Genomic DNA, 27,859 nt, shown 5'->3' on the forward strand with positions numbered 1-27,859 from the left:
TGAGAGGAGCCCGATGCGGGACTCCATCCCAGGAACCTAGGATCATGCCCTGAGTCGAAGGCAGATGCTCAACCACTGAGCCACCCAGGCATCCCTGAGTAGAACATTCTTGAAAGATGTACAATTGGTCTTATTTCCTGATCAAGTAAAATCATCAAAAGTGGACTCTCTTTTGAGCATTTATGGTGTGCAAGGTTACTAGGTGCTTTCACATGGATTGTTTCATAAAATCATGAAATGACTATAAAAAACATCACTGTGACATTAATATTTTGGATGATGAAACAGGTGAGAAAGGCTAAGTGAATTTTTCTTTTTTTTTTTTTTTGTATGTTCTGAAGTCCATTCTACTATAATTCTCTGGGGAAATAGCAGCACATTTATGCTACCATTAAAAGTTAACAACACTAAAGAAAAATTTCTAATTGCTTGTTTTCATTAATACTTGACAAATGGGTGCCTGGGTGGTTCAGTCAGTGTTTGCCTTCGGCTTGAGAACAGGATCCTGGGATTCTGCCCAGCATCTGGCTCCCTACTCAGTGGGGAGTCTGTTTCTTCCTCTCCCTCTCCCTTTGCCTATCATTCTGCCTACTTTTGCTCTTTCTCTTTCTCTCGCTCTCTCTCTTCAAATGAATAAATAAATAATCTTAAAAAATACTTGACAGAAAGGTAGAGTTTTTCTCTTAGAAACAAGGGTTCTAGAAGGTTATATTCATATTTACATGCACATACTTCTGTTTATTGAAGGAAAATCGATCTCTTGGTCAACGCTTCCTTTATTCCTCTCATGTTTGACCATGCATTTGTGATCTTTAGCCATTGATTCTTGAGTCACGGTCAGCCAGCTGAATTTCATGTATGTGTCCTTAGTCTTCATGGTATCTCCCTGCTGGGATTGCAGAACTGTTTTATCATCTTTTTCTTTCCAGTCAATCTTGATAACATCAGGGAAAAAATCCTCAAGAAGACAAAGATATGTTCCAGTGTTGTGGACTTTAATTTCAGTAATTGAAGGAAGAAAAACTGTGGGCTTGGGGGGAATGTCTTCATCAGGATTTTTATCTGTGGGAGAAAATGGATAACAATTAAAACGCTATAAGAGAAACATGAACATTGTGTGGTTTGGAACACCCCAGCACATAGAAAAGCAAGGCAAGTTGCCATAAAATTAGTGTTTATTATGGCCTTTCTACCACAGTGGGTTATAAGGTACTGTTCTTTGTTTACATGGGAAAAGAGGTTCTAGAGGTTATGTAACTTGACCAAAGTCACAGCTATTGAGCAGCAGGGCCTAGATTAATATGTGGCACTTTTAAACAATACACAGTCACTTGTTTGAATGGGAGTCTATTTCCATGCATACTTGACAACCTATCAAGTTGATGTTTTAGTTTCAAATTGGATCCCATGACTACTTTTGAGTACTGGAGATCTTCTTGATTTCTGTTGTTTTGTTTTGTTTTGTTTTCTAAATGTTTTATTTATTTATTTGAGAGAGAGAGAGAGAGAGAGCAAGAGCAGGAGTGGGGGTAAGGACAGGGGGACAGGGACAGTCAGACTTTCCCCTTACTAAGAAGCCTGAATGTGGAACTCAATTCCAGGACCTGAGATCATGACCTGAGGGGAAGCCAGGTGCTTAGTTGAGTGAGCCACTCAGGTGCCACAATTTCTGGTTTTATAGAACATCTTATTCTCGTAACTGAACCACTCCAGGATTTTGAGAACAGTAGTGTTTAAAGCTGCACCTCCAAATTATTTACAATGCCTTGATTTTAGAAACAAAATGGCAAAATTTCCAAAATTTTTAATTTAAAAATATATTATTTTCAGAAATGCTTCTAAATAAACTTATCAAGTAATGCATTGGTCAGAATTCTGTTTTACTTTAGGAAATGTTCACTAAAAGCTCATTTTATATTGAGCTTATATTATAATAAGCTTATATTGAGCTTATTATATATTTATATATTATATTTATACTTTCATTTGAAGTTGAAGCCGGACTAAGAAGACACCATATTTTGATTCTTAGCATCTTCCTCCAAATGTGAATCTGCCCTACAAGCCTGCTGAATTTTGTAGTACTCCATAGTTTTCTGATTTCACCTGCTGAAAAAAGTCATAAAAAACTGGTATAAAGTTAACAGATATGGTTCCAGAATTTCTTGTAGATATAAGGTCAAAATATATAACAAAACATCATGGTTTTCAAGGGTATGTCATTTGAACGCTGGAATGGTACTTGACTACATAATGTTAATTTAATGATTGAAATAATATATACTAGATCCCTTTACAATTTGATCTCCAACTGAAACACAAATGTTAAATCATTTCCTCTTGTGCTAGTTTCGAGTAAGAATAATACGTTCATGGATAATCTTTTAAGAAAAGAATAATTGGAATTCTCTTTTAAAAGGAAACAGGGAAAACATTTGTGAGAATTTCTTCCAGTGCTGCAAAGCTCCTGATTTTTATATTAAATTAGTAAGCAAACAACCCAAGTTTTTTGCTCATACTGTAAAGAGAGTTAGGTAATAATGTGCTTATTGTAACTTTGTACATCTTGTTTGTAGTGCAAATAGCATTTTATTGATTATAATAGTAGGACACTGTATATTTCTCCAATGATATACTTTGTTTTTAATTTAAAAAGCATGTTATATAAAGCAAGATTTCTTTTTCAAGGTATATGATATTTTTAAAAAATTTTTATTTATTTATGATAGTCACAGAGAGAGAGAGAGAGAGAGAGAGAGAGAGAGGCAGAGACACAGGCAGAGGGAGAAGCAGGCTCTATGCACCGGGAGCCCGACGTGGGACTCGATCCCGGGTCTCCAGGATCCGCCATGGGCCAAAGGCAGGCGCCAAACCGCTGCGCCACGCAGGGATCCCCAAGGTATATGATATTTACATAATTTTTGCCTCTGATCAATACAGTAGTCTTGTTTTCATCTTAGGAAATTTGGCTTTCTTATAGGAATACTTCTGATTTATCATAGTAAAGAACTTGAAAATCAAATCACAAACTTGGAAAATTTCTGGATGGTAAGACCCTATGTTTACATCCTGTTCCTTTTCCTTAACTAGATTCCTAAAATTTCATTATTTTCAGAATAGAATGAATCTTGAGAGCCATAACTTTCTCAATGTGATAGTTAACTGACCATTAAATAGAGTACTTGATTATATATGGTTGGTGCCAATATTTTGGGTAATTATATTACATTCTTTTTCTTTCAACATTCTTTTTTAAACTATTAACAGAGTATTTTATGCCCAAGGTCATTTCATTGGTGCATAAACTAGAAACCAGTTTACAAAATAAGCAAGTTTGTCTAATACATTTATATATGTTCCTAATAAAAAAAGTTTGAGGTTAATTGCCTGAGTGGTAGGCATTTTATTAAGATGAAGCAGTATGAATTCTATATAAATTAACCAAATGCAAACACATTTTCAATCAAGTGTGCTATTATGTTAATATTGATTCAAAATTTCTCTATTCTCATTTTTTCCACATATTAATATTGATTCAAAACCACATGTAATATGGATTCAAAATTTCTCTATCTTGTTCTCATTTTTTCCTATTAAATATATAATTTTACTATTTCATATATACATGTGATTTTCAAATTTAGAGCATTTCTAAGTATATTTAAAGTGTGAACTATAAATGTAACTGTATTTCTAAATACTCTAAAATTTAATTGCTTTTCTACTAAATATGAGCATGAAGCCCAAATTTGTTAGTGTTAGACATGATATAAATTAAGATAAAATGTTAAGATTTATTTTTTTAAGATTTTATTTATTTGACAGAGATTGAGCACACAAGCAGGGAAAGTGGTAGACAGAGAGGAAGACGCAGATTCCCCATTGAGCAGCGCTCAATCCCAGGACCCTAGGATAACGACCCAAGCAGAAGGCAGATGCTTAACCAACTGAGCCCCAAGGTGCCCCAAGGACTAAGATTTAAAGTACATAGAACAAAAACAAAAATACCAAAAAAATCACATCTTAATTTCACTTTTTTTGTTGCAGAACCATTGTCTATACTAGATACAATTCTCCCCTTGGGTTTGAAATGAGGCAACATGCATGCAACCACCCATTATGTGTTACACAATGTGCCCGGTACTTTATTCACAGTGTTTCATTCAATATTCACATGACCCCTAAATTAAATACATCCTGTTATCCCATCTTATGGATCAGGAAACTGAGACCAGAGAGTAGCTGCCCAGAAAACAGTAAGTGGTAGAGCTGGAGCTCTAGGTCAGTCTGAGTCCAAAGTCCAGGCTCTCTTATGACACCCTTTCACCATCAGAAAAGGAAATAGGTGAACTCACAAAAGTTACCTGTCATGATCAACTTTGTTCTTGGGCCAAACACTGTCAAGACAATTATACATGTTGTGCATGAGCACTTTATGCAAGTCTACACAGACACAGAGTCAGAGTTTATTATAGTACTTGCACAATACTGTCTTATGCTGGCCTTTACTGTAAGGATTGGAATTAAAATCTCCCCTAAGATTTCCACATCTAAACATGGTATGAAAGTGGGAGATTATAATTATAGTTATTACCATTATTTTAGCAATTTGTTGGTGATGATTCTGTTCTCCAACGTGACATTTTAATCTCATGTTACCAAATCTTCACTCACTAATGGGAATGCAGTATTTGGGGGTAACACTTAGAACTATGCCATCAAGCACAGAGATGCATTCCTTCCTTTGCACCTCACTTTATTCAACTATGTTGGAATTCTCTGAACCATCATCAATAAAAATATGCCTTTCACACATCTATTAAGGCAATCACTTGTCTTATCCACCACATTTCCAATGCTAAGAAAATCAAAGGGAAGCTAGTAAAGCCTAGTAATATGGGGTCAGTTCATGGAACTGCCTCACCTATGATGTCCAAACAAACGACACTTTCCCACCAACAGTACATTCTATACGTATTCCAAGATCTCACCAGAAATTTCTACCTCAAACTGACTTCCGGCCAGGTGATGCCGAACGTTTGGCTTGAAACTCCTACTGTGAGCCTTTATGGTGGACCAGAAAATTGCCTTTTAATTTATGAATTCATTTGTGCCTGTGATTACAACCACTAAGTAAATCAAAATATATATTTTTCGTTTTTGCAATGTTTTACCAACTTTGTGAAAATTCTTTGAAAACTTTTATTTGAATAAATTCTGTAGGGTAGAAACATCCCTGTGAATGTTCTCTCTCATCCAGGCAAAATTTCAACTCTAAGACTAATAAAAAATGAACAAATTCACTAGACTGAATTTAGAAAAAAAACACTCGGCTTATGACATTTTTGGATATGTTTGTACTGTTAAATGTGTAGATACCTGATATGAATTACCTTCAGACAAATGGCAAATTTATCAATTTTGGTTCATTCTTTTCCATTGGTTATTTTTGGAATAAGATAAATAAGATACACAATTTTTTTTACAAATGTTTCAATGCAGAAATCCTAAATGGTTAGATATGTTAGTCATATCTAACATCTTCACCCCTTAGGAACCCTCAGTTGCTGCAGCTACTTAGCTCCTTGTTAATGTCCTCCACGCTAGTTCAGTCAGCAACTACCTCCAAGGACACAGAATCACTTACCTCCCCAAGGATCCTGCCGCTATTTATGACCAAACTGGGAACAAATCCTTGAATTCTGAGCCAGCACCTACCTTACAGTCCCTGCATCACCTGGCTTCTTTCCCTGTTTATATGGAAGAATTAAAAAATATTTACCTGTAACCCTGAGCACTGTGCCAGGACCAAATACTTTGTTGTACCTGCTATACAAATACCACTGTCTCAAAAGCTTTTACAGAAATCTCCCTTTGCATCTCTTTAAAAATTGTGCCTATATTTTTTCAATATCTATATATACATATATAAAATTGTCCCTACTAACATTAAACAAAGATGAAACTTAAGGAAAATCACTTTAGACGTGAACATAGTCAAATATTGATGAACTGACCCCTCTTGCCTTAGGCAGCTTGGGTCTGTGTTTCTCATCTCACTCACAAGGTTGGTGTGTATGATTTTATCTTTTCTGAAAGTTTTCCTGAATCTTCTAAATCTCTTCTTTTAAAAAAAGGTTTTCATGTATCATATCAGTTCTTTTCCTAGTGTGTAATTTAGATTTACTGTTTCTATAATTTTCAAAGAGGAACAAAAATAGAAATAATATAGTTGAGTATTTAACAAATGAATGTTCAATATGTTTACAGTATTATTTTTCTATGTATTGAGGGGTGGGTATCTGGTTTAATTATAAAGTAAGGGTTTTTCAGAATCCAATCCCCACTGATGATAGACCAGAGGAGTTGTTACAGAGTCTAAAATATTAATGATGATTTCTTAACCTATTTATTCCTGGAAGACTGCTCCTTTGAACTTGAAATTACTCTACCAGGTTCCAGGCCATTGATTTAAAATCCTGTGCTGTTTCTCAGAGGATTCTATTTGGTTTTGTCTTTCTGCAGCTGTCCCAGCATGAGTGGGAAGGCAACTCTGAGTTATGCGATTGAGTCAAGCATATAGTACAACCACTCCCATTCTTCTGCTAGCTGAAATATTTTCAGCAAATTTGATGCCAATAGAGAAATACAGTTGAATGCAATGGTGTCATAAGGACTTGACATTTTATAGAAATACCCTTAGAATTACATTGTAAGAATTTAATAAATGCATATTCAACATGACTTACTTGATCATGAGGAAGGGAGGCAACGTTAGTGCCATGATTAGAAGCAGAAGCATTGTTTTCTACAGGAAGGGTAATACAAATTATGAGCTATTACTAGTTAAGCATCCTACTAAAGAGTTGATTGGAAAAGTCAGGCTACAGAAGAGTAAATATTCAGAACTTTAAAAATGGTTTACTGTTTCTAATAGGGCAAAATGATCTAAGCCAAGCTCTTTGGAATGGATAAGTCTCTACTAGGTCCCAAACTTTCCCACAGTAACTAAGCAGGTGACTTTAGGCAAATAACAAAACTTCCTAAGCCTTAAGTTCTTTACTGTGAAATTGATATAAAAGGAGCTCTTGTATAGGGCCATTCAGGATTGAGATAAAGCACTGAATCTCTTCAATGTGGCATCTGGTTCTCAATAATTATCAGTTAATACTATTATTCTCTTTAATGGGATGGTTTGGGGCCCTTTTATCAAATAATCCGCTAAATAAACTATATGGATTTTACAAGCAGTAAGTATTATACAAAATAAGAAAGGAAAAGAGCTCATGAATCCAAGTCATTCTATGTCTCTGGCAGTCACAAGCCAAAAAACTTATGGCTCAGTCAAATCACAATCTAGAATACTTATCCACTAGGCTACAAGCTTATGAGTGTTGAGACTGTGTCTTGTGCACCTATTTACCTCACATGTCCAGCATAGAAACTGCCTTTAATAAATGTTTACTGAGACAATAAATGAAAAAACAAGGATATAAAATCATGTTGACAGACTCTCATACTCTTTTTGTGAACTCAAGCTGAAGCTTTGAACTCACAAATTCCTTTAAGCTGGATCATCTCTATGCAATATCAGAAGACTCAAAGCAGCACAAATTTTTACTAGTTTCAGCCTCCTCTCTAAGAAGCTAAAGTATTAAGAATGAGTGGAATTTACTGATGTTCTATAGTCATTAACTGTAAGGGTTAAACTTCTTGCACTGCTGTTAAAGATGAGATCAAAAGCAAAAAAAATTAATTAATTTAAAAGATAAAATCAAAAGCAATTTTGCAGGTTTTGCAAGTTATTAGAGAAAGGAACATTATTCATTAAGAAAAGATCACTACTAATGCTAGAGGTACTTAATCAAAGTGTTTCAAAAGGCCATCAACAAGAAAAAAATCTTGAGCTAATAACTTATACCTATGGTTATAGACATGGTCCACAAGAATTTTAATTTCAAGCCTGAATCTATCTGTGTGTGTGTGTGTGTGTGTGTGTGTGTGTTTTCTAAGAGGAGATTTTCAATCTGCTTGTAAGAAGGGAAGTAAATAAACCATTTACAAAGTAGTTTTGTTTCCATATATTGAGAATAATAGTATATTGTGACCAGTAGCTGCAAAGTTACTATCTGTATGCTGAGGTGATCCCACATTGTTTTCTCTAAAAAGCATCTATTAGTTTTTCATTTCACAGGATCAAAATAGAACAAAGTTACTTACCAGGGGGAGTTACTATGAGATTAGTTCCTTCTGCAAATAATCTTGATCCAGCCGGAGTTTTCACACTGGTTAGAGGTTCCACAAAAATATTAGCCTTCTCCTAAGCTTCATGGCATGACCAATAGGTAGAAACCTTGTACTAACAATTTGATCTTCCAGGTTCCCTTGGAAATCCTTGAATATAGACTTCATGCATCTCTTATTTTATAAATTTTCCTCTGATTAATTGACCCACATGTCTGTTTTCAATGGTGGCAGTAATCATGGAAAAGTGCTGATAGAAACAATAAGAACAAATAAAAGTAAAGAAAGAAGAAAAGGAAGGAAGGAAGAAAGGGAAAAAGAATAAAAAAGAGAGAAAAGATCAGGACCAAGTGGTCAACAAATGACTTTCTAAATTATCAGGAACAGTGTTCAGAGAATTAAGAGGTTTTGATTTCCAGGTGTTCAAGTGTGTGAAACTACTCAGAGATGCATCAAAGGAAAAGACCTTTTGTTCTCATGAACACCAGACCTGGTCCGTTAGCAATTTAAGATCGTATTTCTGAAAAACTATATACTTCAGTAACTGAAAACGCAAATATGTCAACAGAATATGCTTGAGAAATGTGAACAATGTTATCCATTTTTTAGTAAGCCACTTTTATCATTTGGCAACATGAACCTTTACCAGGCAATGCAAAAAGAGAAAATAATTTACCATGATGACAATATTTACCTGGAATAAAAGGAGAAATTTGTAGAATTCTATTTCCCATAGAAAAATAGATTTTTTATTTAAAAAAATGAAAACAAAATCAGTCGTCTGACATATTGAAAGAAGAAACCTTTTGGAAGCTATTCTGTGATCTTCGGAAATGTACATGTAGCCCTGTTTCTGTGGTTAACTAGCTTTGGACAAAGCATTTGGCAACCCTGGGCTCCCACATCCCAATTTGGTATGTCGGCATTGGGCTATGTATGTCCAAAAGGCCCTTCCTATTCCAACAGCTTATGATCTTGTGATTAAGAGCAGGAAAGGGTCTGCTGTGGTTACTCGAGTGAGAAAAGAGTTGAAAGTAATGGAAAAAGGTTTTTTTACAGTTTGATATTGATTTTGTGTGATCCCAGTTGATGGCTTCATTAGACTTGATGACATTATTGATTATCAGATAAGACTCTGTTGTCTTTCTTATCTGTCTCCAAACCAGAATCGGGCTAGCCTCACAAGTAACATTGGTTGAGTCAAAAATAATTCATTTCAGAGATCTCTTTCTTGTCATTGGTACCAGTAGACCATGGTCTTCTTGAGGGAAACCTCAGTGTGCTTGCAAGGTATGTGCAATATTCTTTCTGGTGTTGAGGTAAAAGAAACTTGACCCTAAGAGATTGTCATATTGTTACTTTAATTTGAAAAGCAACGTAGAGAAATCAGAGGCACTTGAACAGGTTGAGTGGACCTACAAACCCAAGCCAAAGATATACATAAATACATGGGGTTGGAGTTGCCAGTGACTAATCAGAATGGACTCCAAGACGGAGCACGAATCAGGACTGGGGAGGCAGTGGCAGCCCTTGTTCTTCAGAGGCGAGGACAGGGGAGGAAGGTTTGCTTTAGAACTAATGAAAGATCTCAGAAAGATCTGTCTCAGTGTTATTTTATTATGTTCCTGGTATAAAGAAGAGAGAGCCCAGAAGACATTATCAAAACACCCTGTTATAGTAATTCATTGTTGTTTTCCTTTGGGGTCAACACCTTCACATTTTTCCTTTAGGTTTTTTCTTCAAAAACACCTATCCTTGGGCAACCTGGGCAGCTTAGCAGTTTAGCACTTGCCTTCATGCCCTCCAGGGCATGATCCTGGAGACTCGGGATCTAGTCCCACATTGGGCTCCCTGCATGGAGCCTGCTTCTCCCTCTGCCTGTGTCTCTGCCTCTCTCCCTCTGTGTCTCTCATGAATAAATAAATAAAATCTTTTTAAAAAACACCTATCCTTGAGCTCTTTTTAAGTTTGAGCTATAGATTTTTTCACTATATTTTGCAAGAGTGTGGGAAGGCATATGGTTATCATGAGGATCGGAAGAAAAGTCGTATTCTGTATAACAAATGAGACAATAATCCAACAACTTTATAGAGAAGCAGATCCCTTTTGTAGATGAGTAGTTTGTAGAAAGTTCACAAAGCTTGGGCATATTAATAATGACTATAGTTATTGCTTTACATGCTATGACATTACTACACTCTGCTGTGAATGAAGGAAAATCTTGAAGAAAATAAGTATTTTGGTTTATTGCCCTCAACTCTTTTTCTATTCAGAATTTTTAGTTTTTTTAAAATGAAAACTATTACTATTTTCTAACTATTACTATTTTCATTACTTACTATTAATGGTTTACTATTTTTTTGGAGGACAATGTAAGATGTAAGTTTTAAAGAGTCCCTGTGTTCCTGTGTTAGCTGAGATGTCTAGGCAAAGCAGTTTAGCTAATGGGAAAGGACACTGTGATATATTGACCCTGTGCTAGAACTATTCTGTACGGAACCTCCTTCAGTTTCCAGAAATCCTATGAGAAAGATTTAGTAACTTTCCTGGATTGTGCTGTCAGTTAATTGGCTGAGCAGGAATTCAAACCTAGGTTTATATCACTCCAAAGCCTTGTAGTTTCCATCATCCATTCATTCATTCATTGAAAGTCAGCACACCATTGTGTACACTGGTTAGTTTCCTTCCCAGGAAGCCTCCCATAGATGGAGAAGCAAAGCAAATTCACACTGCCCAAAGCTACCCTAGGCCCCAAAGAGTACAAATAGAAGATAAAGTGACATACTGAAAGAAACATCACAGATTGGGTGCTTGGGGTCCTAGCTCAAACCTTCCTGAGGACACGGATGCAGGAAAAAAATCCTATATAGACAGTAGCCAGGTCCCTTTGGTAGGTAGAAAGGAGTATGCATGTGTTTGTAGGGGTGTGGAGTTGTGGGAGCTCCTTAGTCAGTGGCAGTGGAACCTTTCCATACAGTGCATCCCAGCAGGCACAGTAATACAGTCCAGCAGCTGCCTCATTAACTCAGAGTATCCTGAGACTTGATGGCAAATCCTTCTGTCATTACTGGCTTCATATCTTTCCTCACTATCACCTTGTTTATGAACCATATTTTCACCGGAAAAATGTACAGAATGCATTTTAGAAGATGGCCTGGCTTCTTTTGGTACCACTATATTTATACATTCTTCCTGTAGACACCTGTTTTTATTTGGCATTTTAAAAATGCTGTATTTCCTTTACTCTTGGTAATGGAAGGTATGAGTTGTGTTATTAAAATGTCTGCATTTGTATCTGAAAGAAAAACAAAGGTGAACAGCAAAATTTTGACATTCAGGAAAACAGAATACATTTTTAAAAATTTTTATTTATTTATTCCTGAGAGACACAGAGAGGGAGGCAGAGACACAGGCAGAGGGAAAAGCAGGTTCCCTGCAGGGAGCCTGATGAGGGACTTGATCCCGGGACCCTGGGGTCATGCCCTGAGCTGAAGGCAGACGCTCAACCGCTGAGCCACCTAGGTGCCCCAGAATAGATTTGTTAAAGAAAAACTTAGAGTCTAGAGTTTATATATTTTTCTGAAGAGTTAAGGTCTTGGTGGAATTTATCAACATTGTTTGATTAACTATGTCACTGTCTCCCACCCAAATGGGCTGACTTAATTGTCCATGGGTTTTTTTTTTGTTGTTGTTGTGGTTTTTTTTTTTGTTTTTTGTTTTTGTTTGTTTGTTTGTTTTGTTATCAGCTTTGTTCACTGAATGAAATCTCCCATGGGTAAAACCACAGGGAGGCCACCAGGATGGCCTGTGATGGGAGCAGCATCCTGCCGGCACTTATCAGGAGAGGTGGCTGAATAATGAGGTGATCACAGAACAAATCTGAGAGCTGATTTAGTAAGAGGTAGGGGTGCTAAGTTAGACTCTTAGACTGCAGAGAAAGGGAACCATGGTAATGATACCAAAACATCCTGCAACATAGGGCTACTAAGTCAGCAGATTCCTCTCATTATTGGGTGATTGTTACCATCCAATGATATTAGTGTAAAGAAGCTATTTTCTTGTTAAAGGACTAATGTCCATGACTGGTTCAAATCAGAGAGTGAGAGAGGGAGAGAGAGACTGGGAAGCATTCTTATAGTTCTCTTCTATGAATAATGATGATCTGCTTCCTCTATCATTCTCTCTCTGTCTCTCTCTCATGTCCTTCCATTGCAATGTAAGTAATTTCTAGTGACTATCTTTATGTTAAGTAATTCTTTCCTTATATCTCTTAAATCCATTGTTGAGCCTTTAAGGGCATTCTTCTTTTTGTTACTGTGTTTTTTATTCTCGCATTTCCTTTTTTTCTTTCCCATAATTTCCTTTTAGGTCTTTTTGTAATTTTTCCTGTATTTACCTGTCTGATCTTGTATGTTGTCTATTTTTTTCTATTAGATTAGAGCATATAACATATTAATCGTAGTTATTTTAAATTCCTGATACGTCCAACATCTATGTCATGACTCAGGCTGTTCTGGTGATTACTTTGTGTCCGTAGGCTATATTATTTCTTGATTTGTATGCCTTTCATTTTTCAACTGAAAGCTGGACATGTTCTGTGTTATAATAGATACTGAATTAAATATATCCTGTGCTTGAAAATGAGCTCATCTTTCCTGGTAGACTTTTAGTGTGGGGGTTTGGGTTAACTAGTCGAGAGTTAGACTGGATTTGAAGTTCGTTGCTATGTTATCAGGGTTGAAAGTTATTGTTGTCAGAGATCAAAGACTTAAAATTTCTCTAGCTGTAATTTGTCTTTGTCTCTTCACTTGTCTTTGAGTCTTCTCCTTGTTTTGCTCCCCAGAGAGGTCTGCCTCTTGAAGCTTTCTTAGATCTATTCCACTGTGACTTTTACTCAAGGTTTTCCAGCATGGGGATGAAAGGTCAGGAATGGAGACATTCTCTGATATTTTTATTAAGTCTCAATTTTAAGCAGATACAGTGAAACTGGGTCTTAAGGATGCGACCTACATGGTATTCCTGCCTTTTTTCCAGAGATGGAACATTTTCAATCCTCGTCCCCCACCCCCAGTGCAGAAGGTGCCCACCTACTTCAGGCCATTGTTTTGATGCCCATCCTTCTGCAAATGAAAACTTGTTACTTTTGGACATATAGAAGATGTTTTGGGCAAAGTTTCAGTGGTTGCATCCTTTGCCTTCCCTCAACTGCAATGGGATTCCACCAGCACCTTCCCTGGCAGATGAAGTTATTGATTTCTTACACTGGTGATGGTGTAGATTAGGTCTGGGAGGATTTTAGTAGTAGCTGCTGTTCCTCTCTGGCAGCATAAAGGGAAGCTTCCCAAAAATATTTTTATTTTTCTAAAGATTTTATTTATTTATTTATTTATTTATTTATTTATTTATTTATGAGACAGAGCATGAGCAGGGGGAGGGGCAGAGGGAGAGGGAGAAACAGAAGTAAGAAACAGACTCCTTACTGAGCAGGGAGCCTGACAAAGGGATGAGAGGTGCTCATTCCAGGATCCTGGGATCTTGACCTGTTCCCAAAGGCAAACACTTAACTGAATGATCCATCCAGGTGCCCTTTACCAACAGAGTCGTTTGCAAAATGATTTTTCTTGCCAGACTCATGAATGAAAAATGGTATCTTAGGGTAGTTTAAATTGATCATTACCTTATTATAGCCGAAGTTGAGCAACTTTGTATATGTTTAAGTGTTATTTTTATATTTCTCTTTATGAGCTAGTTTTTTAGGTCTTTTGCCATTTTTTTACAGGATATTTGAAATGTATTACCTCCATTTTTAAAATGTATTTCTCTTTTTATTTTGGAGATAGTTGACCATTACATGCTCTACAGGTTGCAAGCACTTCCTCATGGTTTGTCATTTGTCCTTTGATTTAACTTCTGCTGCTTTTTGCCATGCAAGCTTTGTTTTCATTTTCATGGAGTAAGCTTTATTAATATTATTAATATTTCTTATTGCATCTTGAATTTTGGTTCTAGTTACAAATTCATTTCCATACTCTTTCTTGGACAGAAGAGGTTGTCAATATTTTTTTCTGTTGGGGGTCAGATAACAAATATTTTATTTAGCTTCTTGGCCCTAATGTCTCTGTTGTGATTCATCAGATTTGCCTTGTATCTCAAAACCAGTCATAGACAGTTAAGAAATGAATAGGCGTGGCTGTATTCCAGGAATGTCAGTGGCAGGTTTTCTATTAGAAATCTCTGAAAGAAAAGTTGCGTATTTTCACTTATTTCTATTATTTAAATAAAGCAGAAAGAAAAAATAGGTTATGGTCTTTGTTTTATATTTTGTTATATTATATTCTAATAGCATAGTAATCCATATAAGGAATATACTGCTTCAACATAGTGAGCATTAGGCATGCTTCAAGCACTTGTAAGAATTTTGTATGTAGAGATCCCTGGGTGGCGCAGCGGTTTAGCGCCTGCCTTTGGCCCAGGGCCTGATCCTGGAGACCTGGGATCGAATCCCACGTCAGGCTCCCGGTGCATGGAGCCTGCTTCTTCCTCTGCCTGTGTCTCTGCCTCTCTCTCTCTCTCTCTCTCTCTCTGTGTGACTCTCATAAATAAATAAAAATTAAAAAAAAATTTTGTATGTATTATTTGAGTTACTCTTCTCAACAGTTTTTCTAGGTAAATATAATTATATTTTCTATTTTCAAATGAGGAAATTGAATCAAAGATATGTTAAATAATTTATCCAGAGTAAGACAGATAATATGAGGAGGATGTATATGTAAAAAAGGGTCATTGAGGAAAAACTGAGAAATAGTGAAATGTAAAACAAAAATAAATGCCACTCCATAGTATATAATTCCAGGGCAGCAAATGACAAACATGTTCTATAGAGGGCCAAATGGTCAACATTTTAGGCTTTGTGGGTTTTTGTTGCAATACTTAACTGCCATTGTAATGCAAACACCTATAGACAATTTGTAAACATATGGCCAAGGTTGTATTTCAATAAAACTTTATTTGCAAAATTAAGACTAGTTTGTGAAATGCCTGTTCCATGGTAACCTTTATTGTCAGTATGATTAATTGTAGCTTTTCAGTTTTTCTTTTTTAAAGGAGTTACAGAATAGGAGGAGTATTAGATGGGAAAATAAAATATATAGCTATTTTAAGTGTCATATCAAGTTATATTTTAAATTGTTATACGAACAATTTCACTATTAAAAGTAAAAACCAATAAAATATTGACTGCAGGAGTGCTGAAAATACTGATTCCATCTTTGGCTCTCCATCTTGATCAAGTCCTCTCTTGGAACTATATGCCTTGGAGCTTAATATGTACACCTTAGAAATGCCCACCAAGGCTTAGATCTGGGGAGACTTGTATTGGCCCTCAGTAAATTTGTAAATTTTACTTATAATTCTTCAAAAAAGATGTTTTTAGTGGCTACATAGTATGTTATGACTTCAAAGCCACACAGATAAGGTGTCCTCTTCCCTCCTGTTCATCACTGTAGTGTTTCATGGTTGTTGTGTATCAAAAAGTCAGGGTGGCTCCGTCTCCTGAGACCAGTCCCTGTGCAGACACTTCAGCTGAATTCCGATGTACTCTTTTAAGGATTAAATGAAATAATCTGTATAAAGCATTTCACACAGATTCTGTAAAAAGCTTGATCCTTCTTTTCAATCACTTCTTTCTGGAAACGGTTCATTGTTTCTGACTCTACATTCCTTTCAGGGATCTTCTTACCTTTATTTCTGTAGACAAGTTATGGGCCAGGTAAGGCCCTGTTGAGACTCAGGCTCTCAGGTTCCTCCTGCTGGGGACCCACCACAGTTAGGAATCACCCGATTGACAGGGTGTGGGACACAAGATCCTGATTTTGCCCCTGAGAAGTGACACTGCTATGGGAGGAATTCATTCTGCCCTCCATGGCATCTCTGCACTTGATAGCTCCACCTGATTCTTAGAATGAGAAACAGAATGAATGTGTTGCCCTTATATCAAGAAACAGGGGTAAAGGGCAGGTGTGGTAATTATGTGGTCAGATATTCACGTTATCAGAGGTGCCAATATTAGGACATTTTCTAAAGTATAGGTTTTTCCTATGGTTGGAATGTGGACTCCAGGAGTTAGGAGAGGAGTTTTTATAGTTTCACACAATATACTTTCTTTCATTATTCCTTAAAAATTTGCACCCACCCAGATAAGAAGTCAAGTCCCTGTTAGTAGGACTGGTCAGGCCAGTGGCAGAAGAGGGGACTGGTTCTGGTTTCTGGGATTAAGTGATAGATTACATTGTTCCCTGGAATACTTTATGTCAATCACAGATATGAGCAGGTCTGGGGCTTCCTGCACCCCATGAGTGCTGGGCAAATAGGGTAAGAGCTCCCAATCTGGAGAGAAATTCTTGGTATGAATGTGTCAGTCTGGAATGGTGCAGGAGGTTCTCACATCCACTTATTCCCCCTGGAATCCCATACTGCAGAAACATTGCTCAGAAACATGAGAACATGCCTGTTGGGTTCATCCCTTATATCTATCTGTTTCTGTTTGCTGTTAATTTGAGACAGCAAATAAATAAATAAATAAATAAATTCCTATTTCCCAGATAGGAAACCTGGCCTTTATCTTCTGTAACACAGCACTAAAGAACAACAATCAGACCCTGAAATATATGAATGTTATCGAATAGGCCATGTGCAAATGCAACAGAGTATTGTTGTGTTTTGTAAAATTAATTGAGATATCACCACGAAGATTAGAACTCAGAGAAATTAGATTTCATTTATAATCTGAGTGCTTCCATGAAGGGACTAGGTCGCAATTACTGGGGATACAAGGGTCGGAGCAGTCTCTGGAAACCAGTTTCTACTCGCCCTGGGCCTTGCAACTGTCTCATGAGCAAGATATCACATGATGAAGATAATCATCTTCAAAGCATTGTTTAATATGCAATTATAAACTGTATAATTAATATACATCTACTGTCCATGGTGGACTTGCTATTTGTCAGGCAATGTTCTAAACATTTTCTTGCATTATTTTATTTAATCTTCTCTACATTTCCATGAGATTGCTGTTGTGATTATCTCCATTTCATGAATGAGGTCAGTGGCAGAAAGAAGTGATCCATGCAAAGAAAGAGCCAGTAAATATGAGAACACATATAATTAACAGTAGTTCTTTAAGGAAAATCTAAGTAAAATCAGATGTAAAAAGGACAATTCTGTCACACATCAGCTGGCAGTTCACCAGCTCCCTTATGGTTCACTTAAAGTATTGCATTCTTAAACCTTTCAGTGCCCATTAGCCTAGTTCAGAGAGCTCTTGGTGGAACATTAAGCCTGAATTCTTTAGGCTTTAATTTTTTTTAGTTGTAAAATGGACCAACAAAAGCTATATTACAGAGGCATTTCTTTTAAATTCCATTAAAATGGCACACAGTGATTCCCTCTCTCAACCTGAAGCTTACTCATACTGGGGTCTCTGGATGCTGAGATGATGGACAGTGGTACAGCCTGTGTACTATCATCCCCACAGAGGACTTTAGTTCATTGGGAAGTAGTGTCCAACAACACTTTGGAAGCACAATTCCTGAGGTGAGCTGGAAACTAATGTGCAAGCATAATCCAAGATGGCTCCTGGAAAGATCCGGAAATGCTGATGATTAAGGGAGGCTGAGGCTGGGGGCCCTGGGGACCTGGCTGTGGTTGCCACTGTTGGGAAGGATATGGATGGCATAGACCCAAGGAGGAGATCTTGTGTGGGTTTTCTCCACAGTTTTAGGACACTGGGTACCATCACCACAGTAGTAAATAGCCACATCTTTATCTATGATATTTACAGTGAGGATTGAAGTAAAATTTAAGAACACTTTTTGCCTAACCTATTTTCTTTCCATCCAAATGACATGGAGCTGGGATTTTTGCCAACATCATAAAAATCTGACCTTTCAAAGCCTGATTTCATTTCTGCTCCTCCCCATAACAGTGTCCTTTTCAAAACTTGAGCTGGATATCTTGCAATATATCTCAATATTTTTCTTTAATTTTGTGGAAATAGACATATGGAACTGCTCCACTTTTGATAACTCCTGTCCAACTATTAGTAAAGGAAGAGAATTTCCAATGAAACTGTAATAGCATAAGAAATATTACAGAATTTCTTTGTTCACTCATCTAGACTGCAATCGTCCAGAAGTGTGACTCAGGAGCCCAGAAGGAGAAGAAGATGAAAACTTGGAGCAGTGACATGCTGTCTTCCAGGCTAAAGGAGAAAGCAGATAAGTGGGAACCTGATGGCTGCATGCCCCTTAACTCAGTGTCTGAGGGCATGCCCTGAACTGTGCAAGAGGAAAGAAGTGGTGGATGAGGTGGGTTGTTGGCTGTTTAGTGCTGAATGCATACTTGCAGGGCCTGAGATCACTGTGTTTTGCAGGCTTTCTGCTGCTGTGCCCATCTCAAAATAGGGCTGGTGGTCTCCGCAGGTCTCTGAATGTGAAGGAACTGTGGAAGCTTCTTGATTTCTATAGAATTGGAATGGTTTTTATTTGCCAGGAGCCATTATATGACCCCTCTTTCTCGGTATAATAGTTTAATATATTGCATGTTTAATAAATATTAATTTCAGAAGAGCAAATATTTAAAGAGAATTTTTTAATTTTTTTCTAAATGTTCTTCACCTTTTTCATCTTCACAGGAATCACATGATATGGATGCTTGTTGTTTTCATTTCATAGATCAGGGCGGTGAGGTACAGAGGAGTGATGAGTGAATGAGGGAATGTCACATGGCTGCTAAGTAGGACATGTAGGTAAAAATATTCTTTGAAGAAAATTAAAGAAAAAGGATAAAGATGAAGATAAAAATGCCCATGAGTATCTCACCAAGAGCTGCAACTCTTTCATTATGGTGTGTGAAGTTCTAGATTTCTGTAATTAGAAATTACATGAATATGTAATTTAATGGGTTTGAATATTATTTTGTGGACTCAAATACATTTATGAGTCACAGGTGCAATATGCACAGGGTTTTGGTATTCTTGTTTCAGGTCACTTCATATTCTGAGCATTTCCTCACGTCACTGACACAGCTTTTTCATGTCTGAAGGGAAGAACTGTTTATCTCTGTCACCTAGGAGCTGTCTGACTGGTGCAAATTTCTTAATCTCTTTCTGTCTTAAAATCCTCATCTGAGAATGGATGTGATAACAATACTATCTCAGAAGTTAATGCATATTAAATAACTGAGAGTATTTCAGATTTATTATAACTGCTAGCACAGGTTCTGGAATATATGAAATTCTTATTAATAATTAGATATTATTTCTACTTATATTGTCATGTCTCAAATTTAACATTCCTATACTGTCAAACATTATTATTTGCCACAACTCTCATTGTGAAAATGCTTTGATGACCATTTTGAAGTAGTAGCCTGGAAAATCAGTTACATATTATTAGTATTTTATTTTTCTGCGTTTTTCCACATTCCTCTTTTCCTCAGCTAAGATTTTTTGTTTGCCTTTTATGATTTCCATATGGTTTTCTCTAAATATTTGCATGTATTAAAGTTTGAAACAATTTTCCCTAAAACTTAGGGCTGGCTCTGTGACATACACGTGGAACTGATGCGAACTCATACTTGAGTTCTTCTTGAGGAGAAAAGAGAAGAATAAGCCATGTTGGCTGGATTTTCCTCCTGAGGCAGCTGCTGTATTTTCTCTGCTTTCCAATAAATACTAATTCTGAGGTGATCCACACAAGGCATTGAATTTTGAGGAGATGGGTGGTAAACCAGAACGCCAATGGCCTACAACTAAGAGGACTGACTCTTCTGCAGGAAGGTGCCTCCTAGAAATGAGAAGGAGGAGAGGAAGAGGAGACAGCCATAGTCACTCTGGAGGGAGGTCCCCTGCTCCACCGTTGATGCCAGGGATTTCCTTCCAGACCCTGTGTGTGTGTGCACATGTGTGCATGTTTGCTTGTGTCCCTTTGTGCATGTGTGCCTGTTTGCATATACATGTGTGCGTGTGTGTGAAGGGGTGGCAGTTGTGGGGAGCATGTCTAATCTGGAAAAGCCCACACTTTCTACCTGAACTTAGCTGTATGGAACGCTGAGAAGCAGTATCTGGAACTTTTCCTTCCTATACTGGAAGTAAATCCATTCTTTCACCAAGGCTTATAAGGTGGAGAATTCCCCTGACATAGACAATGGTTTCAGATGCTAGGAGCCAAAAAGGGAGATAAATGGCCACTTCAGACATTCCTAGAAAAAAGTATTTCTTGTTTATTAATTATGTCAAACAGGGAAGAAAACAAAGGAAGATTTTATCTTTTACTAATTATTTTAAACACTTTCAGAGAATAGAGATTTTATTTTATTTTTTGTAACATGAATAGCTCACAATATTGAAGGCATTCTCATGTGGCAGGTATGATGCGGTAAACACTTTGGTTTCATTATCTCATTTAATCTTCACAAAACCTGCTAAATGGGTGCTTTTATTATTTTTCTATCTTTCCTATGAAAAAATGAAGACTCTGACACACTAGAAATTTTTATCAAAGGTCTTGGGTGATTAAGTGGAAGAACAGTAATTTATACCAAAGGATCTAGATCTGGAACACACATTCTTAAAGCAGACACTTCATTTCTTCCATAAGTACTTATTATAACGTATTATATACTACTGTGTAATAATATGTATACATGTATATGTACATTTGTATGTATGTACATATAAGTCTGTGTATATGTCTTTCTCCCAAGGCTCTAGAACGCATAGACAAAGGTCCCAGTTTAGCAAATGTTGGAGAGGATGCGGAGAAAAGGGAACCCTCTTACACTGTTGGTGGGAATGTGAACTGGTGCAGCCACTCTGGAAAACTGTGTGGAGGGTCCTCAAAGAGTTAAAAATAGACCTGCCCTACGACCCAGCAATTGCACTGTTGGGGATTTACCCCAAAGATTCAGATGCAATGAAACGCCGGGACACCTGCACCCCGAAGTTTATAGCAGCAACGTCCACAATAGCCAAACTGTGGAAGGAGCCTCGGTGTCCATCGAAAGATGAATGGATAAAGAAGATGTGGTTTATGTATACAATGGAATATTACTCCGCCATTAGAAACGACAAATACCCACCATTTGCTTCAACGTGGATGGAACTGGAGGGTATTATGCTGAGTGAAGTAAGTCAATCAGAGAAGGACAAACGGTGTATGTTCTCATTCATTTGGGGAATATGAATAATAGTGAAAGGGAATAGAAGGGAAGGGAGAAGAAATGTGTGGGAAATATCAGAAAGGGAGACAGAACATAAAGACTCCTAACTCTGGGAAACCAACTAGGGGTGGTGGAAGGGGAGAAGGGCGGGGGGTGGGGGTGAATGGGTGACCGGCACTGAGGGGGACACTTGACGGGATGAGCACTGGGTGTTATTCTGTATGTTGGTAAATAGAACACCAATAAAAAATTAATTTATAAAATAAAGGTCCCAGTTTAGGACACTTTTATTCCAGTGACATTCGTATTAATCTTCTTCATTTGGCACAGCAGCTAGCCCTGGAATCACACTTATGACTGCAATCAGATGCCATCCCTCTACCATCTCAAGTTATGCAGCTTGGGTCATCTATACTCCCTGGAAATCTCAAGACTCAAAGAAGTGATGATTCCTGACTCACTCAGGCTGTTCTCAACAACCCCAGACAGAAACCCCCATCAGGAGGCAATCAGGTCAATGGGAGGTTGGAGTAGGAAGGCTGGCATCCTGCAAGCACTCCTAGTGGCTGTCTGCTTCTTTTCCTCTGGATTCTAGGACTGAAATACCTGACTTTCCATATTGCTATCTCATGATTAACCCAAAAGAAAAATTCTTCTGGGCATAGCCACCATCTCTTTTCATGGATGCTGTTTGTTATGGTTTAGTCCAAACCAGGGCAGGGCTCCTGATGGCATGATGTATGTAGGAAAATAACACTATACCAGTTACAAATTTCCAAAGCTTCATCCTCATTCCATATGTTGATTTTTTAGTTAAGTCCTCCTAAGAAGTTTTTGTGCTCTCCGTGTAGTTGATCTATGATACTTTCTGCTAAAGCAAAATCACAAGACAGAGAAGATATGTGATTTTTTTAAAAAATATTTTATTTATTTATTCATGAGAGACACACAGAAAGAGAGAGAGGCAGAGGCACAGGCAGGAGGAGAAGCAAGCTCCATGCAGGAAACCTGACATGGGACTCGTTCCCGGGTCTCCAGGATCACGCCCTGGGCTGAAGGCAGGCGCCAAACCGCTGAGCCACCCAGGGATGCCCTATGTGATTTTTTATAGCCTTTTTAACTCCACTAGCAGGAAAGGTCTTGGGGCAGACTATACGGAAAGAGAACTCTTCCAGATGTGTGCCATGACTACTTGAGTGACCAATCATTCTGTCCTGACCAGGCTCTCCTGGGTTGAGTGGCCAGTCTGGGACAATCCATATTTCCCCACAAATGCCAGATTTGTAAAGTTAACAAATATTAAAGATCTTTAAAGTGGCCCAATAGTGCAATTGGACTATGTATTTGGAAACATCTCTGTTCCTCTCTAAGCATCAATTCTTCCTTCCATGAAATGAGTTGATTTGCAGGATTTTTTTAAAAAAAGATTTTATTTATTTACTCATGAGAGAGACAGAGAGAGAGAGAGAGAGAGAGAGAGAAGCAGAGTCACAGGCACAGGGTGAAGCAGGCTCCCTGTGGAGAGCCTGGCGCGGGTCTCATTCCCAGGACCCCGGGATCATGTCCTGAGCCAAAGGCAGACACTCAACCACTGAGCCATCCAGGCATCCTCATTTGCAGGACTTTTATGATAATCACAGGATCTCGGACAGACACAACAGCTAGCTCATTTTCTGACAGGCAATGGAGCTTAACTGGTATGAATTCCATTTTATTCATCACCAGTATCTTTAGCCTCAGCTTTTCACAATTTCTGAAAATCCCTGGGGAATGAGATACTATACCTTACTTCTCTCTGAGATAATCAGACCTCAACATATGAAGTGTCCAAATAGGAATTCACGCCAATAGGTAAATAAGTCAAACCTGGCATTGGAGGACAAGGTTAGAGTGATACATGTGGGGGTACAATTTATAGCCATCAGTCTGATCATTTTTTGCTACAGAGACATAACATAACAAGAAGTGTATCAAGTGCTTAATTCAGTGTCTAGTACTTAAGGAGTTCTCATTAATAAAATACATTTTATTATATTCTTATCAGAACATTATATTTATTTATTTTCAGGTGGAACTGAGCTCCTTGAGAGAATGACTATACATTTAACTCTGTACATATAAACTAATTGATTGTTTTTGCTTTGGCTGAGCAAAGAAAAGGAATCAAAGAAATCTCTTGACCCATGGACTGCAAATGCTAATTCTACCACTTTTAGAATATAATTGCAGATTTTTGGTAATTATTTTGTATCTTCAATCTACAAGTAAAAAAAAAGCAACAGAATTACTGCAGTTATTAGGAATGATTAGCTTGTGATTGCTGCAGCTATATGTTGACTCATAGGTAGCAAGAACATAGATCAAGGAAATACAGAAAGGATAAATCAATTAAAACAAATGTGAGAGGCAGGATTTCAGTTGACATGAAGGTGGCGGGTATTTCTCTAGGCTCCTTTAATGAGAGTTGGGATTGTTTCACTAGTGCACACTTGTTGTATTGCATTAAAGAACATCAAGAGCACAGAATTGGATTCATCATAATATTGGTCCATAAAGCACTGTAATCTTTTATATACACAGATCTCTTGATTTATTTTATTATAGTAAGTGATGATGACTTGCTTAATAGCTCGAGAAATAACTCAGAATCCCTGATATAATGGAAGAACAAAAGCGTTACAAATAATCTACATGCTCCTTTTTTGCTACATTTATCAACTAGAAAAGCACAGAATTTAGTGATAATCTGTCAACACTTGTCTGTTTCCTGTTTCTTTACTGAATATATCCTGTTCTGTTAGAGAGGGGACCTTGGTGGTTTTGTGGAGAGTGAAATGAAAGGAACTAGATAAAATCTTCTCCTGACTCTTCAACTTGTTTTATTTATTTGGGGGCCAACACAGCCCACTTATTTGACTGTTTGCTTGAATACATTCTTTTGCTCCTGCAGATGGACTGTCCACCTCTCTTTACCTTCCATTGCCCTGGGTATTACAAGGCAGACCCTCATAGACTGTACCTGTGGTCTTCCTTATCTCTGGGTGCTGCTTGGGAGCAGACAGTGGGAGCATCAGCAGGAGACTGGGAAGTGGGAGCAGAGTGAGCTCAGGATTCCCACCCTGACAGGTGGCCTTAGGTTGGCTGCATCCTTCCCCAGAGCCAACATATGGTGTCATCTACCCCAGAGTCAGAGGTTTATGCTCAGACACCAAGAGGTGCAGGTGGGAGTGGCCATTCCCTTTCATACCAGTGAAGCCATTGGAGAAATTTGATTCTTTTCTCCTAGGGCCCTGAATCCACAGGCTTGGAAATCTGATGTCCAAGAAACAATGCTTTTGTTGGGTGACATGGTGATAGTTCTTCAACTTTCAACATTTGATAGAAATCAGAGCAAAGATGCCCATTAGTGAAATCCATAGAAATTAGCCTAAGGGGGTACAGAGCAGTGTGGAGAAAGGTGGAGGATCCATCCTACAATGTGTGTAATTCTGCTAGGGATGATCTCATTCCTGCATCTGCATGTGGATAAAAGAGACTTAAAGAAAGCAAGGAAATTATAGTACACTTAATAAGAAGACTGAGTACTTGTGTCACTCTCTGCAGTGGCTGGTATCTGTCTTGCACAGGGGAAAACACACACTCAGCCCAAGAAGATACTCTGAGCTCTGTGTCACTATAGGATTTTTGGAAATTATTGAAAATGTAAGGAAGCAGGAAAAACTACCCATCATCTTTCACTCAGGCAGCCTTGTTAATACTTGGACATATGTCTTTCTCTCTCTTTTTTTTTAAACCTCGGGATCATAGCCTTTGTTCTGTTTAGTATGTAGTATTTTCATAGTTACATCTTCTTTCTTAAATAAAGGTTTGTAAAGATCAAAAAAACAAAAACAACAACAACAACAAAAAAAATGACAATCATGAACCTTGTCTCTAACTTGGCAGACAGAGGGAGTGGGAATCAGGAGAGAAAATAAGATTTTGCTTTGTAAAGAAGCCAAGCTTGTTTGAGAAGAAGGGAGAAAAGTGATCAGGACAGAGCCAGTTACAGGCCTTTCTAACCGTCAAATTGCACATGTTGTGTTTAAGTGCTTAGAAATATGCAGTGTCATTTGCAAATATCTTCTCCCATTCTGTAGGTTGTCTTTGAGTTTTGTTGACTGTATCCTTTGCTGTGCAAAAGCTTCTTATCTTGATGAAGTCCCAATAGTTCATTTTTGCTTTTGTTTCTTTTGCCTTTGTGGATGTATCTTGCAAGAAGTTACTATGGCCGAGTTCAAAAAGGGTGTTGCCTGTGTTCTTCTCTAGGATTTTGATGGAATCTTGTCTCACATTTAGATCTTTCATCCATTTTGAGTTTATCTTTGTGTATGGTGAAAGAGAGTGGTCTAGTTTCATTCTTCTGCATGTGGATGTCCAATTTTCCCAGCACCATTTATTGAAGAGACTGTCTTTCTTCCAATGGATAGTCTTTCCTCCTTTATCGAATATTAGTTGCCCATAAAGTTCAGGGTCCACTTCTGGATTCTCTATTCTGTTCCACTGATCTATGTGTCTGTTTTTGTGCCAGTACCACACTGTCTTGATGACCACAGCTTTGTAGTACAACCTGAAATCTGGCATTTGCAAATGACATATCAGATAAAGGGCTAGTTTCCAAGATCTATAAAGAACTTATTAAACTCAACACCAAAGAAACAAACAATCCAATCATGAAATGGGCAAAAGACATGAACAGAAATCTCACAGAGGAAGACATAGACATGGCCAACATGCATATGAGAAAATGCTCTGCATCACTTGCCATCAGGGAAATACAAATCAAAACTACAATGAGATACCACCTCACACCAGTGAGAATGGGGAAAATTAACAAGGCAGGAAACAACAAATGTTGGAGAGGATGCGGAGAAAAGGGAACCCTCTTACACTGTTGGTGGGAATGTGAACTGGTGCAGCCACTCTGGAAAACTGTGTGGAGGTTCCTCAAACGGTTAAAAATATACCTGCCCTACGACCCAGCAATTGCACTGTTGGGGATTTACCCCAAAGATACAAATGCAATGAAACGCCGGGACACCTGCACCCCGATGTTTATAGCAGCAATGGCCACGATAGCCAAACTGTGGAAGGAGCCTCGGTGTCCATCGAAAGATGAATGGATAAAGAAGATGTGGTTTATGTATACAATGGAATATTACTCAGCTATTAGAAATGACAAATACCCACCGTTTGCTTCAACGTGGATGGAACTGGAGGGTATTATGCTGAGTGAAGTAAGTCAGTCGGAGAAGGACAAACATTATATCTTCTCATTCATTTGGGGAATATAAATAATAGTGAAAGGGAAAATAAGGGAAGGGAGAAGAAATGTGTGGGAAATATCAGAAAGGGAGACAGAACGTAAAGACTGCTAACTCTGGGAAACGAACTAGGGGTGGTAGAAGGGGAGGAGGGCGGGGGGTGGGAGTGAATGGGTGACGGGCACTGGGTGTTATTCTGTATGTTAGTAAATTGAACACCAATAAAAAATAAAAAAAATAGTATTTTGACATCTAATCAATATAGAAATTACTAAGAAGATATTTCATTTTTTTAGACTCCAGAATAGGACTTGTATGTTACACAAGCAGCCATCTCAGCTTGGACTAGTGCACTATCTACATTTCAAGTGTTCAACACCCACTTGTGCCAAGTGGCTAGTGGCTACTACATTGAGTAGCACAGATTCTGCTCCAAATGCCTCAGAAACACTACCCTCACAATCTTTAGAAAAGTCCCTCCAGGCTGGACAGCTCCCTGGGTCTGAGCCAACCTGAGCATCAGGGGTGCTTAACTTCCAGGGTTATGTAGAGTGAACCCAAGGAGGAGACACCCACCAGAAGACAGGGTGCTGAGGACTGTCCCCAGGACAACCTCAGACACCTAGAGCCAGAGGAAGTTGCCAGGCATGAATCGCCCTGGGAGATGGAGACCTATTTGTGCAGGGGCCAGGGCAGCAGGAGTGGCTGTGCTCTTCCCAGGCAGCGCAGTAGTACACGCCTTCATCGCTCTTCTCCAGCTTCTGCACCAACAGTTTACAGCTGTAATTGTTCTTGTCCATCTTGGCATTGACTTTGCCCATGTTCACAGATGCATCCCTCTGCACAGATGAGCTGTATGTGTGTATGTAAAGGAGTCTCTTAGGGGCAATACCCTCCCTGTGGAAGTACCAGTGGATGTAGTTGACTGAGCTATCCACTGTGCACGGTAGGGTGGCCGAGGTGCCCAAGTGCACCACGACCACAGGAGTCTGCTCAAGCTTGAGTCCTGCTCCGCCACCTGAGAGAGGGATAGTGAGACAACAGTGAGACAGGGATGGTCAGGAACTTCAGGGGGTCCCCCATACCCTGCACTG

General features: G+C 38.2%; 1 long non-coding RNA gene and 1 gene segment (V, D, J or C); one reads left to right on the forward strand and one right to left on the reverse strand.

The window, feature by feature from the left end:
• Positions 1 to 27,859, reverse strand: part of LOC144293011 (T-cell receptor gamma chain C region 5/10-13-like) — a 38,199-nt gene that overhangs the window by 10,122 nt on the left and 218 nt on the right. The window contains 4 exon segments of the C gene segment in view: positions 733 to 1,062; positions 5,783 to 5,843; positions 19,025 to 19,031; positions 27,477 to 27,783. Of these exon segments, the coding sequence occupies positions 733 to 1,062; positions 5,783 to 5,843; positions 19,025 to 19,031; positions 27,477 to 27,783 (705 nt within the window).
• Positions 2,748 to 21,577, forward strand: LOC144293012 (uncharacterized). The gene is made up of 3 exons (XR_013360440.1): positions 2,748 to 2,899; positions 18,419 to 18,819; positions 18,935 to 21,577. It is a non-coding gene; the product is annotated as an uncharacterized LOC144293012 (long non-coding RNA).

The sequence above is a fragment of the Canis aureus genome, chromosome 21, assembly GCF_053574225.1.
Source record: "Canis aureus isolate CA01 chromosome 21, VMU_Caureus_v.1.0, whole genome shotgun sequence".
Lineage (NCBI taxonomy): Eukaryota > Metazoa > Chordata > Mammalia > Carnivora > Canidae > Canis > Canis aureus.